Source organism: Lytechinus variegatus, chromosome 4 (assembly GCF_018143015.1).
Source record: "Lytechinus variegatus isolate NC3 chromosome 4, Lvar_3.0, whole genome shotgun sequence".
NCBI classification, from domain to species: Eukaryota; Metazoa; Echinodermata; class Echinoidea; order Temnopleuroida; family Toxopneustidae; genus Lytechinus; species Lytechinus variegatus.
In genome coordinates, this window is record NC_054743.1 from 13,937,477 (window position 1) to 13,956,139 (window position 18,663).

Here is an 18,663-nt window from a genome sequence, read left to right on the forward strand (position 1 = left end):
ATAAACTCTATCGGTTTAAACAATTGGAATGGAATATAATTTATTCAATATGTAGCAGTATTATGTAGAACAATAATACTCCCACTCTGCGTACACAAACTAGTCAAGCCTATAGGCCTGTTTGGTGCTCAATACCAAAGTTCATTTTTGTGATGTAATTTGGTAAATAATAAGGTGACGTATAGGAAAACCCCTGAGGATTATGATTTCGTCATGAAACAAGACGAATAAATTAGTAAGAGAGAGAAAAAAAAAATAAATCTGATAATGTCACAAAGTGCAATTGAATTAGGGAGGGGATATGATTGCTATAACTTGACATCAAAAAGATCCGAAATTATTTTAAACAAATTAAAAAATCAAGCCGAAAACGGTCTGCGTAAATCAATATTGAAAGAAATATTGAAACAGATTGAAAGATTAAAGTTAATTGTCCCATGCATGCTCGTCAATGCAGCCCTAGATAAATGCAAATAAATGACATATAGGTCTCTCATAAAATTTCCATTGGCTTATATACCCGGGTAAATACTTCATGAAAGGTATACGGAATTTCTTATGAACAAAGATTGCACACGTGCAGTAGAGACAAACCGGTATGCCATAATGACAATATACACCATTTTAAAAGTATACCGAAGTTTAGAGCCCCCCCCCCCACAAAAAAAAAATAACAGAAACTGAGTTTCGCTTTCCGAACCAAAATGGAAACCATTTATTCATTGCATGAGCACCACGCCCCCCCCCCCCCCCCTTAAGCTCTTGCATACGTGCGCATGCTCGCGTTATCATTGAATAGTGGTATTTTAATCAGTATTCACAGTGCACGTTACTAACATTTTCTTGCTCAACTACGGAACAAACGTCCCGAGGAGTGTAGAATCTGGGCTCAAAATCGAAGCGAGAACCATACATGTAGCTGAGCTGGTCAAATTAAGGAGCGAATTAATTCAACATAGGTTTATAAATTGTAAGTATTACTCATGCATTAACAAAGCACTAATGATAATTATATCAAACTTATAGATCCATGGTATCTACCAGCGATCCGGGCCAGCGATGCAGTTTTCGAAGCAGATTGTTTTGTATTTGAATATGGTTTCGGTTCAAGTTGTCAGTACTTAGAAATCAATGACTGTTATTGTGGTTATCCACTATTAGGATATCTTTATCTGTCATTATTATGCTTTTATTATGTGCCTTTATTCGTAGATATTATGTCTTTTCTCTTTAGTCAGTTTACTTTTGCTCTATTCAGCAAAATTACGAGCTCGTCCAGCGAGTGGAACAAATTCATTTCCAGCTAAACATAACTAATTTACCAAAGTTTTGAATCGCTATTTGTATCGATCCATTTTAGCTTCAAACCTATAATTCTAATGCTCTGCAATGCATGTTCCTAGCTACCTGTTTAATTTCATGATATACTAGACTACATGTTGGATTTTTTTGCTTGGAATGAGAAAAAATTACTGAACCGATCTGACTTAACACACAGACTAATACCAAGGAGCTTCCTCCTTGCTAATACTGAAGTCAAAGTAAAAACTTTTGATGTGTACCCAATGTATAGAATGTTGGAGTAGTTTCTCCTTGCTCTATGTTACCGAAATAGACAAAAAGTCAACTTTATGAATCTATTAAGTTTTATAAGTCTTGTAATATAACAAAATAGACATACATTATGATACATGCATTGTTCATGTCGAAAATGCTACCGGTTACACTACTCAATACTCGTTTTAATTGTCATATTCTGGAATCTTTATTCTATATACTGCTTACCCATGATGATAAGACTGGTAATATTCAGGTTTAATTATCCTAGTTAGATTTGTCCACGACAATGCGCATAATGATCAGTTATTCTGGTCATATGATACTGAATAAAATTAATGATGGCTATCTCATTCTTATAAAGGGGAAGGCGGAGTAAGATGTGACACTTTTTGCATTTTGCACGTTAGAATTGATATGACTTGTAATATTGTAGAAATAAGTACCTTACCTTTAAATTTGATTCTTGGGAAATCTTTTTCACCTATATCTAACTTTCTACCCCCACGCTGAATGTCATTGTGACCTTTGAAAAAAAAACGATGTCAAATGGCTCAACTTGCCCCATCAGTGGGGTATGTTGTGCCACCGTCTGGGGTAAGTTGAGCCACAAAAACTAAAATGTTTGCGGGAAGAACCAGGATGTAAATTTTTCACTTAAAGTCTTTTCACTTGCTAATTCTCTATAAATACTATAACATTTCCTTAAAGTAAAAGAACTGTCATGTGAATTTGCTCATTTCTGCCTGCATATCAATGGCTTTTTACCTTTTTTAAATATTTTTTTTTTATTATACATCCCACAAGAATTATCATGGCTCAACTTGCCCCATGTTGATTTGGCTTCAATTACCCCAGTCCAAACTTATTGCGATATTTTCACATCCACACATTTCTGATGCATTCATCATGTAAAAGACTATGACAAGAATCAAAATCCATACCTGGACTAACAATATTGTTCTTATTTCTCTAATATATTTAAAGATGTGTGTGTGGGTAAAAAGCACTTATCTATTTCACACCCTTTTTTTACTTTTTGGCTGAAATTTGTATTTTCCCTCTAAAAAAGTACTTTTTGTTCGAAGTTGGAAATAAAGTTGTTGGGTTAAGGGTTATGCAATGGGTCATCAATACATGACACCACCATAACGTCTGACTCATTCATTATTAGCTTGGGGGTTGTGGCTCAACTTGCCCCTATGCTCAACTTACACCGCCTTCTCCTACTGTTCTAAATAATGCTATTTGATAATAGCTGCATGTACAAGCAGTTTTGTATATGTGATATTCGGTACGAATTTATTCAGACAACAATATGATCTCCACAAAAATATCCCCCCAAAAAAGCTTTAAGAAAAATCAGTAAGCGATATACCACTGGCTTCGATCAGCATAATATATTGTGTTATCCTTTTCTTGTGACATATTTTTTTGTATTGAATGAATTTCTATTGATTTCAATGGAAGTGTAAATAACAATCCCTAAATGGGAATTTCACTATTGCAACATAATGGCGACACCGCGGGTGACAACAAATGCAATCACGTTGACTTTTCAACAAGGAAAAAAAGCAGACGCTTTAATAATGTCGCTTGCCGAGGTGGAAAATACTGTAAGTGCATGCAATAGACCATTTATTAGCGCACATGCAAGTGGAATAACTGGCCCCTCTATATGTTCCACAACCGAGTGGAAAAGAAGTGGAATCAATAATATAGGAAGGAGAGATGAAAATATCGGTAATCTCGCTCATAAACGTTAATACACACGATGACTAGATAATTGGGCCATGCATCTCATCATGTCTTGTAATTTCTTACTATCAGATAGTTCAATCAAAACAGAAAATATTTAAATATCACTAAAATAACAGTACGTTGTACCATCAGCCAGGAGGGGATCTGTGATTTACGAGGGGGAGGGAGGCTCTGATGAGCAGAGAGTCTTGAAAGGGGTCATGTATACACCCCTTTGCACCCTCCCCGTATCCACCTGCACACGACAATGCACGATGACACTAAAGTAATTTTGATTATTGTTTGTTTTCGAGTACATGTTCGCCTTGTCTATCCTCATGCAAAAATCCGCTCCTCATTTGAGTGTACTATCTACCACCATCGCCTCTAGATACAATTTCACCAAAATATTTTAAGATTCGGAAAAAAAATCAGTACCAAGTATCAAGAGGCAAGACGAGAACATTATTAATGCACTCACTCATAAACCTTTATAACACTTAAAAATAATGATTGTGGTGTAGCGTGGTAATTGTTAGTGTTACAGGTCAAGATCCAAGACAAATCAATAGTCTGTCACACAGTTATTATAGTTCATTAGCATTTATTCTAACGATGATAAATACTAATCAAGGATGAATATATAAGATATATATACAGTAGAAAATATAGCTGGATATAAATTATAGCTGTTATAATAGGTACTCCCCAACAAAGGCCATATGGTAGCCCCTAAAAAGGGATGGCGAGGGAGACCAAGCAAGCAGTGTCCTCTCGTCAAGAGACAGAGAAGAGAAGTCCCTCTTTTATTATTTTGGGGGTACAACTCTTAGTTTTGCCTATTAGGGGGGAGGAGTTAAACAATGTATCAACTAATCAGAAAAGAAGGGTGGAGCATAACCAAAAATGAAAGTTTATTTGCAACTGAATTCAGGGAGCAATTATCTGGGAAGGAGTTTGGATGGAGGATAAAGTATACCTCCTTATCACCTCTTAGGAGGAACAGTAACCACAATGTGGTGATAAGGCTACCCCATCAATCTGTGCTTTAAACAAAAGGAGCTGTGTCAATGGACAAAGGAGCATTGAACTTTCTTTCAACCAATTTATTATCTGGAGTTTGTGAGTTTACACAAACATCCAAGCATGTTTAAAAGTATAATCCGTTTTTCACAAATATGAAATGCAGAGTGTTATATTCGACCCATCTTCCTAAAAGAAACGTCCTCGTTTCTAAACAAATTGAAAATTATAAGTGGGGGCTGGAATACTATCCAAATATCAAAAGGAATACCTCTATTCACGAGAATATGTGAAATCAATTAAACATAAACAGTAATATGATTAAAGTCAATGTATAGTTTTGATATGGTGAAAGAGAAACAAAGTCTGGTATTATTGTCTTTGCACTAGTGAATAGGGAAATGCATCTTTTAAAAAAAAATTGACTATGGTTTGCAATTTAGCAACACATATGTCATCATAAGCACCCATTTCGGTAGGTCTGACCAGGGAATTCTCACTAAACGAGTCCTTGGCTTGACAGTGGTTGAGCACTGGCAATAAAAACATTCAGTGCAGTATTGTATATCTTGAAGAGTGGGACAAAAAAAAAAAAAAAAAAAAAATGAATACCAAGAATCTATCGTTATCAACCAAAACTATATTTTGACTGTACAGGATCTGAAAACAAAATGTGGATTTAATATTAAATTCAAACAAAATTGAACTGCAAATTGACTATGCATGTTAGAACCAACAATGAGCAGATATCATGAAATGTGAAATAGAGAAATACAGTGAAGGAATAAAGCATACTATACTAAAAAAACTAAAACGATAAGGAATAAACTGACAATTTACAGGAAATGACTAATGTGGCATAAATGATAACAGAAAAAAAAAATCATAAGATACAAACAACATATTTACATTATGTACATTTCATACTGATTATGATGTTGTAGCAATTAAAAAAAAAGAATGTTTCAGTGAAATTGATGATGGCATAAAATTTGATCAGCCATAAACCTGAAAGAAGTATAAAAATTTTGAGTACTTGGAAAACATGCCAAAAGCACAGAAACTGACAGTAAAATACATGTACACATGGGAACATTACATAGATGCCAACTGAGTGCGAACTCTGAATTTATTGAAGTTCGTGAATAGTGATATGCTACATCAACAATATGAGACAATACACACACCAAGTTAACCACATGCATATAATGTTGTAATAAAATACGAAAAACATAGTTCAAAAGTGCGACATAAACCAACATACTAATCAAAACAAAGAGAAAATATATCTACACATACAAAAGTATAGAATATCCAAACTGCAACAACCGGATATTGGAACCATAGAGAAATGAAAAATAAAAGGCAATCACTGAAAATCATACAGAATCTGAAAGGATCGGAGTACCAAAATAATCAGGGGGCCTGACAATGCGACCTGATCGAGTACAACATCGGGGGTCATGATTGCGGGCATGGGCATCATGGGAAGGGGAAGGTGTGGGCGACATATGTGTAGCAGAGGGAGGGCTGGGGGCAGGGATGGGTTGGTTGGCATGGTTATCAGATAATGGGACAAAGACGGGCAATATATCATCACCCAAGGTTGATGGGTGTTCATTGACGTGGCGGGGCGCGGGTTGTGGAGAATTCAAATGAGATGACTGCAGGGTGGGGGCAAGATACGGTTTAAGGCGATTATAGTGAATCACCTTATGGGGGGGATTTGGGGTTCGAAGCGTCAGCAAGATGGTAACGGATACCATCGTCATCTCTTCGCATGACACGATACGGGCCTTTCCACTTAGCAGCTAGCTTATCATGGGATGCAGCAGGATCAGTAATGAGCACTACATCACCAACTTCATATGGGACAAATCGTGTAGACTTGTCATACTGAAACTTTTGTCGATCCCGTGCCTTTTCTGTCTTTGCATCAGCTTGTTGAAATGCGGATTGGAGACGATTGAGCACTGCTGTAGCATAGTCATCTGACGTATGGGAAGAGGGTACAGGGGAGGATGATGTTAAGATTGTGAGGGGCAAACGGGCCTCACGCCCATGAACGAGGAAGAAAGGGGTAAATCCAGTAGTAGAGTGGGGCGTGGTATTATATGCAAGTTGGTGCTGATTGAGAACGAGGTCCCAGTCAGTGAGGGCCCCAGAGAGCCGCTTTCCGATTTCATTCTTGAGCGTACGATTGTGGCGCTCAACCATACCATCTGACTGAGGATGGTATGGAGTAGTACGGGTCTTTGATATCTCAAGTCTTTTACATAAGGCGGCAACAATGTTAGATTCAAAACTGACGACCCTGGTCCGAATGAATAGATTCAGGAATGCCATGTTGACAAACAAATTTATCGAACAGGCAGTCAACGACTGTCGTAGCTTTCTGGTTAGCCATGGGATATAGATTGACATATTTGGTGAAATAATCCATGATAACTAACACATAACGGTTGCCACGGGGAGTGATTGGGAGCTCCGTTATATCAACAGCAATGCGTTGAAACGGTTTGCTAGCTGAAATGGGTTTGAGGGGGGCACGAAGGGCAGGGACAGGGGCACGCCGCCTCTGGCATGGGATACAGCGACTGCAGAAAGCTGCTATATCAACACGCATTCCAGGCCAGAAACAAAGAGAGTCCGCTTTGAGCACCATTTTGTCGGTACCAAAATGACCCGAGAGAGGGGAACCATGGAGAATAGATAGAACATCAGGGACGAGTGAGTGGGGAATGACAACCTGTTTGACGAGAGATCCAGAAGGGAGGCGTTTACGACGGCAAAGAAGACCATCACAGACTTCCAAACGATCACGTTCACTGTGAAACTTACGAAGAGAAGTTTCACAGCTTGGGATTGATGACCTGGGAGGAAATAATCCGGAACGAGTCCAAGATTTGACTAGGCGAAGAGTAGGGTCAGCATGTTGAGCTTGATGCAAACGATGACCATTATCAAGTAGTGATGCATAAAATGCATTTTCATCACTGGAAGATGATGGGGAAGAAATAGGGGAGGGAGGCTGAAGAGTAGTTACTGGTGGGGACAAGGGAGAGGAGGAGGAAGGCTGGGATGAATGATGAGGCCCTAGTGAGGATAGGTTGGATACAGAAGACGTGAAGAGAGGAGGTATTGGGGGCTGATCCAGGTGAGTGAGCTGAGGGGATGCATGTGTATGGAGGGGTGTAGAGGGTAGAGGGGGAGGCGGAGGAGGTGGTGGTGCTGGCGGATGAGGGGGAGGAGGGGGAATTGAAGCAGGAGATACAGTGGCCACACAGTGGTGCTCAGATGGAGATGGTATACGAGACAAGGCATCAGCATTAGCATGTTTAGCCCCTTCTCGATGAACAATTATCCAATCAAATGTGTCGAGTTCGAGAGCCCATCTACTGCGGCGGGAGGTGGCGATACCAGCATCATGTCCAACTGACAGTTTTGTCAGACCAACCAAGGGCTTATGATCAGTTATGATGGTGAATTTCGACGTCAATAAATAGTGACGGAAATGACGAACAGACCATACAAGCGCCCACAACTCACGGTCATAAGTAGACCAACGTCTCTCCGACGGAGTTAGCGTCTTACTGGCATATGCAATGACATGCTCGTCGTTGCCATGTTGTTGGGTGAGGACTGCACCAACAGCAAAATTCGATGCATCTGTGTGGAGGGTGAATGGTTGTGAAAAGTCAGGGAACGACATGAGAGGGGGTGAGATCAGAGTATGACGCAGGGTATGGAATGCATGCTCACAATCACCAGACCATGAGAAATGTGCCCCTTTCTGAATCAAATTGTACAGTGGTTGTGCAATGTGGGCGAAACTCTTGACAAAGCGACGATAATATGAACACAGGCCAAGAAATGCTCGCAATTCAGTAACATTCTTAGGAGTAGGCCATGAACGAACTTTGTCAATGTTCGCTGGGTCAGGGAGAACTCCTGTGGGAGAGATCACATGACCTAGAAATGTAACTTTCTCTTTGAAAAAGTTACACTTATCTGGGCGCAATTTGAGCCCAGCTGCTCTCAACCGGTCAAAAACAGCGCGCAACCGAACAAGCTTCTCCTCGAATGAGCGACCAAACACGATCACATCATCTAAGTAGACGAGCACAGATTCCCAATGCAATCCGCGTAACACAAGTTGCATTAGGCGTTGGAAGGTCGAGGGCGCATTGCGGAGACCCATAGGCATGACGGTGAACTGGAAAAAATCAGTTCCAGTTGTGAACGCTGTTTTCTCCTTATCAGCCGGATCCATGGCAACCTGCCAATACCCACTAGACTAGTCCATTGTGCTGAAATAGACATTGCCGGCGAGTGCATCGAGGGTATCATCGATACGAGGTAAGGGGTGTGAATCAGGGCGAGTAATCTTGTTAAGCTTCCGGTAGTCAATGCAAAATCTATAAGAACCAGACTTTTTCTTGACCATAACTACCGGTGAGCTCCATGGGCTAGAGCTTGGCTCGATCACACCAGCTTCGAGGAGACGGTCACACTGCTCCTTGATTTCCTGGCGGATCGTAGGAGAGGCTCGATAAGCTCTCTGACGCACAGGAGGGGAATCACCAGTGGGGATCACATGCTGTACAAGATCAGTACGCCCGTAATCATCAGCTGTCTTGCTGAAAATATCAGCATAATGATTGAGAAGAGTCTGAGCACGAGCACACTCAGAGGGTGACAACGACGTCGAAGAAAGATCGAAAGAAGGGAGATCAGGAGACAGCGAGGGAGGGGGTTCAGGAGGAGCAGTAAAAGCACAATATTGTTCAGCCGAGCGCCCAAGCATGGTATGAAAAGTGCCAATTGGCATGCCTGGATAGAGGGTGAATGCGGATGATGTCGGATTTGCCACGCGAACTGGAATAGTGCCATCAACCACTGAGGACATGGTACATGCAACAATCACAGGTAAATCACTACCAGGCTCAAGCATTCCCTCAAGATGAGGAGGGAATGATCGATAGGAGTCCTTACCTAAGGGTACAGAGAGAACCAATTCACTCCAGGGAGGGATGTCGAGCTCGGTGTCGACAACTACCGAAAGTATAAGAGGGACAGTGAGATCTGGATCCATGAGGGGAAGAGTGATAGATGACAAAGAAATAGTACCCTGTAGCACATTAAAAATCGCCTGATGTGCATACAAGAAATCCCAACCTATGATGACAGGGGGATGAATATCATGTGCAACCTGAAAATGATATGAAAAGAAATTAGAATGTGAGGAAAAGTCAACCAAGATAGCACCTAACGTATCCACCATTCCGAGAGACACAGTTTTGACTGGGACAGGGAGTGAAACATATGGGCGAGTTGATAGAGAAGGGAGGGAAGATCGAAATCGCTGGCTGATTAGGGACATGGAAGCCCCAGTATCAAGAAGAGCAGGAATTTCATATGAGCCAATAGATATGAGAATATAAGATGAGAAGGCAGGAGAAGAGAGAGATGGGGGACGGGCCTCCTGGACAGATGCTGACAGACGACCCCCACTGTCAGCTAATGTTGGTTTCCCTGGCTAAATGAAACACGGGAACCAGGGGAATTACGGCGCGCAGCGCGCGGGAAAGGACTGGGAGATCGAGGCCTAGAGCGATCTTCGCGCCTGAAGGGTGGACCTGGGGAAGCACTACGATAATTTGTGTCAAAGCGACGGTAATCAGGATCATGGTGTTGACGGTCAGAATTGCGAGGGTGGTAATCAGCATCGCGAGTCCAAAATTGCCTGTCACGGTTACGGTCATAGGGACTCGGGCTACGCCCACGATGGGGCCGCTCGGAATAGCGACGTCTGTCTGGCGTGGGGGAGCGAGTGTAGGCCTGCCGATTATGCCGAGAGTCTGCATATGCAAAGTAATTATCCCTATGTGGGGTGGGCGAGCGGTATCGTTCACGATAGGGAGAATCAGAACCACGGGATCGAGAACGCGTTTCGTGCAAGGAGTCACATTGTGACTGTATTCTTTTAATTGACAGTTGCATAGTGTCTAGCCGTTCCAAAACTTCATCAAGCGGATTAGCGTGCGCAGTAGTAGAGGCAACAGCCACCTGCGGAGTGTCGACTTGTGCCGGACCCGAGAATGGGGAAAGGTGACGATGTGCCTCGGCAGCAAGTTCAACCCGGTGCGCAATATCCATCGCCTGATCGATGTCAGCGGCACCATGCTCCAGAACCTTTGCACGCAAGTCTGGTTCTAGACCGGCAACGAACCGACGAAATACTTCATCTTTACACGCCCTATTATCAAGCAGCGGAAAGGAAAGGTGGGTCAACCGGTCCAGCTCAGATTTATACACATGCAATTTCTCGCCAGGCAGGCGGGGGCGAGCATTAATCATGCGCTGGAAAGAGGTAATCTCATCTCGCTTGGTAAAGATTTTGCTTAAACTTTCTTTCGCCTTCTTATAATCACCTTGGATATCAGGGGGCAGGGCATACCAAACGGTGAAAGCCGCCCCATCAAGGCGAGAACCAAGGATTTTCGCCAGGTCAACGGTTCGAGCATTAGGGTAGGCATCAACGGCCGTTTCAAATCGTTGACACCACTGCCCAAAGTCGGACGTCCCATCACCCGTAAAAGTTGGGGGATATTGTATGGGGAGAACGGCTCCAAATGATGGAGAGGAAGACGATCCTACATCAGAATCAGGCATGATAACAGCAAAGATGAAAATAGGAAAACAGAAGAGAAAAGAGCAACAATGCAACACAGTGCGGATTCAGCCGGTAAGGCTAACAAAACAACAAAAAGAACTATTATAAAGACTATTATACCAAAATAATAAACTCGTAACAATTGTCACAATAAAAAGTAAATGGAAGCTAAGTAAAGAAATAGCAGGTGAAATCAATAACCACTAAATATGCATCAATGCGAAAGATTAATCAAAACCATGAGCATCATGAAATAAAAAAACATATATCCACAAAGGAAGGTAAATGAATGAATCTATGCAAAATTATCACAAACGAATAGAGGATGATCGACTAAAAATGTGTGGAAAATAAAGACATATAGATACTATAAATGAACTCCAGTCCACGTGTTCTGTATATTACAAAGATTAATTGGCCAGTATAATCATGAAGACATTGAGGTGGCCCCCAACTGGAATCAAAGTTCAGTCCGGCAGATAGCAGGAACAAGGGGAAAGTAATAAAGTCTAAAATGAGAAATATAAAGGAGATATGAACTTATCACTCTGGAACTGCAGCAACCCGGCGATGAAGAATTCAATTGGATTGGTAAGCTCTGAATCTGATGAAATTACGGTGATGATGGTGATGATGATGATGATGGTGATGATGATGATGATGATGATGGCAATGATGACAGCGATGACAGAAAAGTTGAAGCCGGTGGCAAAGAAGACGACAGCGAGGTTGAAACTGTTGACGACGGCGATGATAATGAAGAAAACGATGATGAAAACGATGAAGATGATGGAGACTCAACGGAGATTATAACATTCAGTCCAGCACTTGAGCGGTGATGGAATCCAGGGGTAGAATGATAGAGGAGGTTAACGGCTCAAGATGAGAAGAATTCAAGAATATGGTAGCACAGAGCGAGATGATGATACACCCATAGAAGACACGTCTCCAAGAAGTCTCACACCAATGAAAGAATATTTATACATGTAGTTGTTGATAAACGTAATAGTAAAAAACAGCAAAGCGTTCAAATCAGCGACAAAACAGCAGGAGCAATATAACTCTAATAACGAAGCAACACAGTTACTGTAGAACCACAGCAAGACAGAAATATAAGGAAGCAAAGCTCCAAGTATAAGGTTAATTCCGGAAGATGATACACAGTCGCAGATCAAAATATTGTCCGGAGCGGTAAAAGATGGCTCCCAGTTTAACCGCTGCCACCAAATGTAACACTTAAAAAGAATGATTGTGGTGTAGCGTGGTAATTGTTAGTGTTACAGGTCAAGATCCAAGACAAATCAATAGTCTGTCACACAGTGATTATAGTTCATTAGCATTTATTCTAACGATGATAAATACTAATCAAGGATGAATATATAAGATATATATACAGTAGAAAATATAGCTGGATATAAATTATAGCTGTTATAATAGGTACTCCCCAACAAAGGCCATATGGTAGCCCCTAAAAAGGGATGGCGAGGGAGACCAAGCAAGCAGTGTCCTCTCGTCAAGAGACAGAGAAGAGAAGTCCCTCTTTTATTATTTTGGGGGTACAACTCTTAGTTTTGCCTATTAGGGGGAGGAGTTAAACAATGTATCAACTAATCAGAAAAGAAGGGTGGAGCATAACCAAAAATGAAAGTTTATTTGCAACTGAATTCAGGGAGCAATTATCTGGGAAGGAGTTTGGATGGAGGATAAAGTATACCTCCTTATCACCTCTTAGGAGGAACAGTAACCACAATGTGGTGATAAGGCTACCCCATCAATCTGTGCTTTAAACAAAAGGAGCTGTGTCAATGGACAAAGGAGCATTGAACTTTCTTTCAACCAATTTATTATCTGGAGTTTGTGAGTTTACACAAACATCCAAGCATGTTTAAAAGTATAATCCGTTTTTCACAAATATGAAATGCAGAGTGTTATACCTTTATAGACACAACGTTTCCGAGCACAGGCGAGCAGCAGGCTGTAATACATTTTAGAATATCAAAGTATTTCTATAGTGAGGTGTCCAAGTGTCCTCGAAATCCATAGTGCTGAAAAAGAAAGAAAAACATTATTTTTTTACAGAAATGTTTCGATGTGCATGTTGTTCTCTTTCTTCTCTCGTGGAACAGAATTGTATTGAATGACACATCGAATTATTATATAGAATTTTACATGACTTGTAAATCAGTATTCAAAATTGAAATATCTAGAGGCCGGTCAAAGATTGTATTTACAAAAAAGACCCACCAAATTTCCATATTATTATTTGATTTCATACTCTGGTTTGCCCCAAGTCGGATAATACATGACAGTCGAAAGGGTTTGGAATTGCTCGCTTTGCTCACTCGCAATAGAGAGTTGTTTGATAATAATCAGATGTTCATATTAATGTTTGTGAAGGTTATGTTTTCTTTTATTAGTGATTTGTGCCTTTTCGCAATTAAAATATCCAAGTCCATGCACCATAACATCAAGTTGAATCGAATGGCAAAATAAATTTTAAAGACATAACGCTGGAAATAATTTTTCATTTGTTTCATCTTCCATGCAATACAAAACAAAGACCTGCATGTGTCCATAATATCTCTCTAGATGTGTGTAATTTGAATCAGTTAATGCCAAAAATTTACATGGAAGATTTTTTTTTTGCGAATCTGTTGAAGTAAAGTAACTTGCTTGACTGCGTGAATTTCCCCTTTTCAGAAATATTACAGACATCGTAAATGATGATGATAATATATCTTTTTCTGTATATTCTTTTTCATTACAAACAGTCGGACTTGACCAGCACGTTACCAAGATGTCTCACTTTTCAGATGAACCATGCCAGGGATGTCTCCAAGACAAGGAACAAAAAACTTACCATGTGGTGATGAAATTGTGCGATGACTGCGCTCTGCAAAAGAAGCATTTCATCCAAAAGTTGGCACTGGAAAAGAAAGTGGTCTTCAATTGCAGCAGACACCCTGCCTTTAAGGCTCTGGCATTTTGCATGCGCCACGATGAAACGATTTGTTTAGAATGTCTTCCGGCACATATCGGTCCTTGTTGCAGTATGATGGACTTAAACGCGAAAGTGGTAGATCGGAGAATCCAGCTCAGTGATCTGGTAGAACGATGCAAGATAAAAGCCGATGAATTCAAACAATTTAATATCCACGTCGACACGAGAACGCATGAAATCGATACTCACTTTGCTGAAATCGAAGACGAAATCCGCCAGCTAACTTCTCAAGAGAAACGAGAAGTGGAAGAGAATCGAGACCTCGAGGCTGAGTGTATCAATAGAAATGCTGAAGAAAAACTTGAGAGAATCAGACAAGAGCAATACGAGGATCTGACGAGAAATCAGCGGGAAGCAGAGAAAAGATTAGACGCAATAAAGAAGAAAGAAAAAGGACTGCTCGAGAGGGTTGATCAAATTAAAGCCATATTTACCAAGAAGATTTCAACGATGAAGTCATATCTTCAACAAACTTTGGAGACCGTGGAGAAGGCAGAGTCCTACGATGACGATGAAATGCTTCAGCCAGATTTTCAAAAGACCGTCGTGTCTCTGACTAGTGTCCTCAATAAACAAGTCGATGCCTGCGACGTTGACAAGCTAGTAGAAGCTGCAGAGTCAGTAATGGGGTTTGATGGTGACAAACGAATTGATGTTCCTTTGGAGAGGTGGGATGAACAAGAAGGACTGACTTGGAAGACAGGACTGGGTAAAGGATCCTACATGATGGGTGCCATCAACATGGATGAAGTCTTGCTAAAGAGGGTGGATGGTGGCTCGGTCCATGCCATGAACGTTTACAGTGGTGATACCAGGGTGGTGGTCTCTGGAAAGACACCATATGATGTTTACAGTTGTGCTGCTCTTCAAGACGGTAGGATCGTTTGTGGGACACGCTTTGGCGAGATTGTCGTTTATGATCGTGACTGGAAACCGCTGAGAGTGATGCATCTTGATTGCTCAGGCAAGTCCGTCAAGTTAAGACCTGTTTCGATCTGCATTGATAGAGCTGGTTTGATCCTAGCTTCTAATGGCGAATCCACTGTTCATGTATTCAATCCAGACGACGGAGACTTTGTCAGGTCAATCGACACCAACGTCAGGTCTATCTGCGAAATTCATCTTCTGTCATCCGATGACATCGCGCTCCGCATCAGATCATTAGATGAAGAGTGTACTGATGTTCGCATCTTGGACAGCATGGGATGCCTTCGATCCACTCATCATCTACACAACAAGAACGTGATTGGCATGGCTGCGGACATGTCACGTGGCCATATATTTATGATGCTCCTTGATCACGATGACGACTGCGAAGACTTCGACATGGCAGTCCTTTCATCAAGCGGTGTGGCAGACATTGACGTCGAGCTACCTTTCGACTCTAGGACACTTGCCGAAATGTGTTTCATGCCAGAGAAGAGCGACTTGGTTGTGCACTACGAAGAAACAACTGTAATATTTAGGAAAACCGAACAGGGTCTCGAAGAAATAATCAGTAAAATTGATTAAATCACAAACTATAATATAATCATGGTAACAGGTCACGATGTATTTCTACATTCGTGCCATTTGCATGGCTGCGGACATGTCACGTGGCCATATATTTATGATGCTCCTTGATCACGATGACGACTGCGAAGACTTCGACATGGCAGTCCTTTCATCACTTGTTTTACATTTTGGAGTGTGTCGTTATGTATCATATATGCAGTTTATAACTTTTTAATCTTGGAACACACATTAACATTCATTATGTACCCCAAAATATGACGCTGCATGGAGGTACGGTACTGTTCTCTTTTCTGACAGATCGACAGTCATTGATCATGTACACCGGGATGATGAGATAAATTAGGGCGAGACTAGAATAGACCAGGGGCCCGTATCACAAAGAGTCGCGATTGATCCGATCAATTACAACAATGGACGGCCAGCAACGTCAACGTCTATTATGTATGTTTGTTCAAAATATTTTTAACTTTGATGTATAGGCCTTTTCATGCATTCAATGTTTTCTTGAAAACTCGCTTTGTTTACAAAAGACATTGTGCAAATTTCCTGTAGAAACATTTATGACACTGATGGATTTCCATTTAGAGTAACGATTGATTAGATCAACCGTAACTCTTTGTAAGACGGGGCCCAGATACCTGTCTCAATCATGTCAATAGTTTGACTTAAAAGAAGGGAAAATCGTGTTTTTTTTTAGTTTACCATAACATGGCAGGAAAATAAGCAAACAAGAAATTGAATCATTTTGTTCCAACCAAGTCAACTTGAAGACGACTAGGAGAAAATTGATTTCAAAGTCGATTCGATGTGGAAAATAAAACGAGAAGGAATTAAGTTGTTGCCGGTCACGTCGTGTTCATCAGGACAATCTCCAGAAATTTCATTACGCCGATTTGTCATAACAACAGAATAAAGAAATAAAAATTCCCAGATGTCCGATCTGAGCAAGTATTCGCACCGCGTCGCTGAACGAATTCTAGAACACAGTAATAATGTATTGAAAATGCTCTTCAAATGCCGATGGACAGCTTGGAAGTCTTTGTCGAAATTCGGTAAACCGGAACAGCAGTTCGTCCAAAGTTTCGGAGCGGACGAAAAATTGCAAATATGTCGTTTTTCCAGAGTCCAGGACGAAACAGCTGTTTTGATTCACCGATTTTCGATAAAGACTTCTTGGTTATTCATTGTCATGAAGGGCGTTGACAACACATTTTTTATGTTCTTAAAAGCGTCCTATGCATCACAGTTGTGAGAATCCCCAATGTCTTCACCCACGTGACCCAAGTCGAAAAAAAATCCTAGATCTTGCATTCTTGTGTTATTTGTCTTCTGGTATATATTGACTTGATCAACTTGACAAGATCCTCATCTCACAGCGCATTTAAGCATCAGTAAGAGTATTTTCAACTTCAAGCCTTAAAGATGGGTTGGGTGGCATAGGTTCATAACATGAATAATAATATAGCCACATTCTTATAACTTTAAGCGGAAAATTCAACAGATCATTAGACAATATGATATTGATGAAACATATCTTTGTACCCAACTTTTATTTCATCCATTCGCTTTTTGTTTTCTTTGTCACATCATTGTGACAATATTGATATTTGGTTAGTTTGATCGAAGGATATTTATCAAATTTTGTGCACTTCTTTCTCTTTCGTTATTGTACATGCGTGTCTTGTTAATTTCATAAATTTTATGTGATCACGGTAATTATGATAATCTATAGAATGTTCCTGTGTATTACAGATATTTTATTTCTTGATTTGCTTGAATTTTTATTGGTAATCATTGCGATCATTTTCAGGTGAAAGATGAATTGTCATCATCGTCATCGTCGTCGTCATAAGCATCATCATCATTACCCCCTTATCATCATCATCGATTTTAAACAAGTCCCCAGCAGTTGGTAATTTAAAACATCATCAATTTTAAATGGAAGTGATTGTGAATAACCCTACTCAAACAATATGGAATACTTATTCATCTTTATAAACGTTTCGTGTGGGTTTGTCCTAGTTGATTATCATCATTATCAGTAGTTTTATATCATTTTGCTTATGATTCATAACCATATTTAGTACATTCGATGTGATATTTTGTTCATATATTTTGGTGGTGCTGGATTTTTCATAAAGCCTTTTTATATTTTCTCTTTCTCCTCATTGTTTGTTATTTTTTATGTTCATTATTAATTCTTTTGACAAAACTCGAATGATCGTATAAGTGAAATGAAATGAGTTTATCGTTATTCTGTTTTGTTGTTCATGATAAATCATCAGGTAAATGATAACTGGATGATAATGATTATGAATAATGGTTGCTGTTGATGATAATGATGATAATAAAGACGATGATGATAATGATGATGGTGATGATGATGACGGTGGTGGTGGTGGTGATAATGATGATGATGATGGTAATGATGATGATGATGGTTATGATGATGATGGTGCTGATGATGATAATGATGATGATAATGATTATGATGACGACGACGATAATGATGATGATAGTAATAATGGTAATGATGATGAAGAAGATGATGATGGTGTTAATGGTAATGATGATGACGGTAATTTGTATAATATTTATCATGACGATGATTAACAAATATAAAAGTCATGATAATTATTGTAATCATAATGATAAAATTACCTATAGTCTACCTGGACCATTCACTTGATTAAACAATTACTTGTTAAGATAATGTTCGTCACGTAACTGTCAATAGGTAATGATAAAGAAATTTGCTCCATCATAAAGGTCACAACAAACGAAAAAAAAAATTCTTTTCAGCTGTCGAAACAGTACATGCAAAATTAATGTCAAATTGTTTTTTAATAAAAAAAACCCAGTAAAACACAAGACTTGATTCGAAATTGCACGTGCTCAGGCGGCTCGATGACATTTGCTCCGACGACAATCGCTCCGATGGAAAAATCTGCACAATAAGCCAAACCTGAAACCTTATCTCCAAAACTTGATAAACCCTTTTATAAAAGTTTTTTTTAAATTTATTCATTTATTAAAAACTCTATTATTACAATCCTAACTCTAACCTGGTGCCCTCTGTGACAGAATGTCGTGTCACCAATCAGGTTTTCAATATCAAAGAAATTCTTAAAAATACTGAATTAATAAGTTT

General features: G+C 40.0%; 2 protein-coding genes across 2 annotated transcripts; one reads left to right on the forward strand and one right to left on the reverse strand.

The window, feature by feature from the left end:
• The first annotated feature begins 807 nt into the window (after nucleotides 1–807).
• On the forward strand, nucleotides 808–17,668 carry LOC121413447. Its single transcript, XM_041606268.1, has 2 exons — nucleotides 808–970; nucleotides 13,768–17,668. Exon 2 carries the CDS (start codon nucleotides 13,794–13,796, stop codon nucleotides 15,507–15,509), a length of 1,716 nt encoding a protein of 571 aa, XP_041462202.1. The 5' UTR covers nucleotides 808–970; nucleotides 13,768–13,793; the 3' UTR covers nucleotides 15,510–17,668.
• LOC121413446 lies at nucleotides 4,673–8,593 on the reverse strand. Its single transcript, XM_041606267.1, has one exon. The coding sequence runs from the start codon at nucleotides 8,591–8,593 to the stop codon at nucleotides 6,620–6,622; it is 1,974 nt and encodes a 657-aa protein (XP_041462201.1). The 3' UTR covers nucleotides 4,673–6,619.
• Nucleotides 17,669–18,663: the final 995 nt, after the last annotated feature.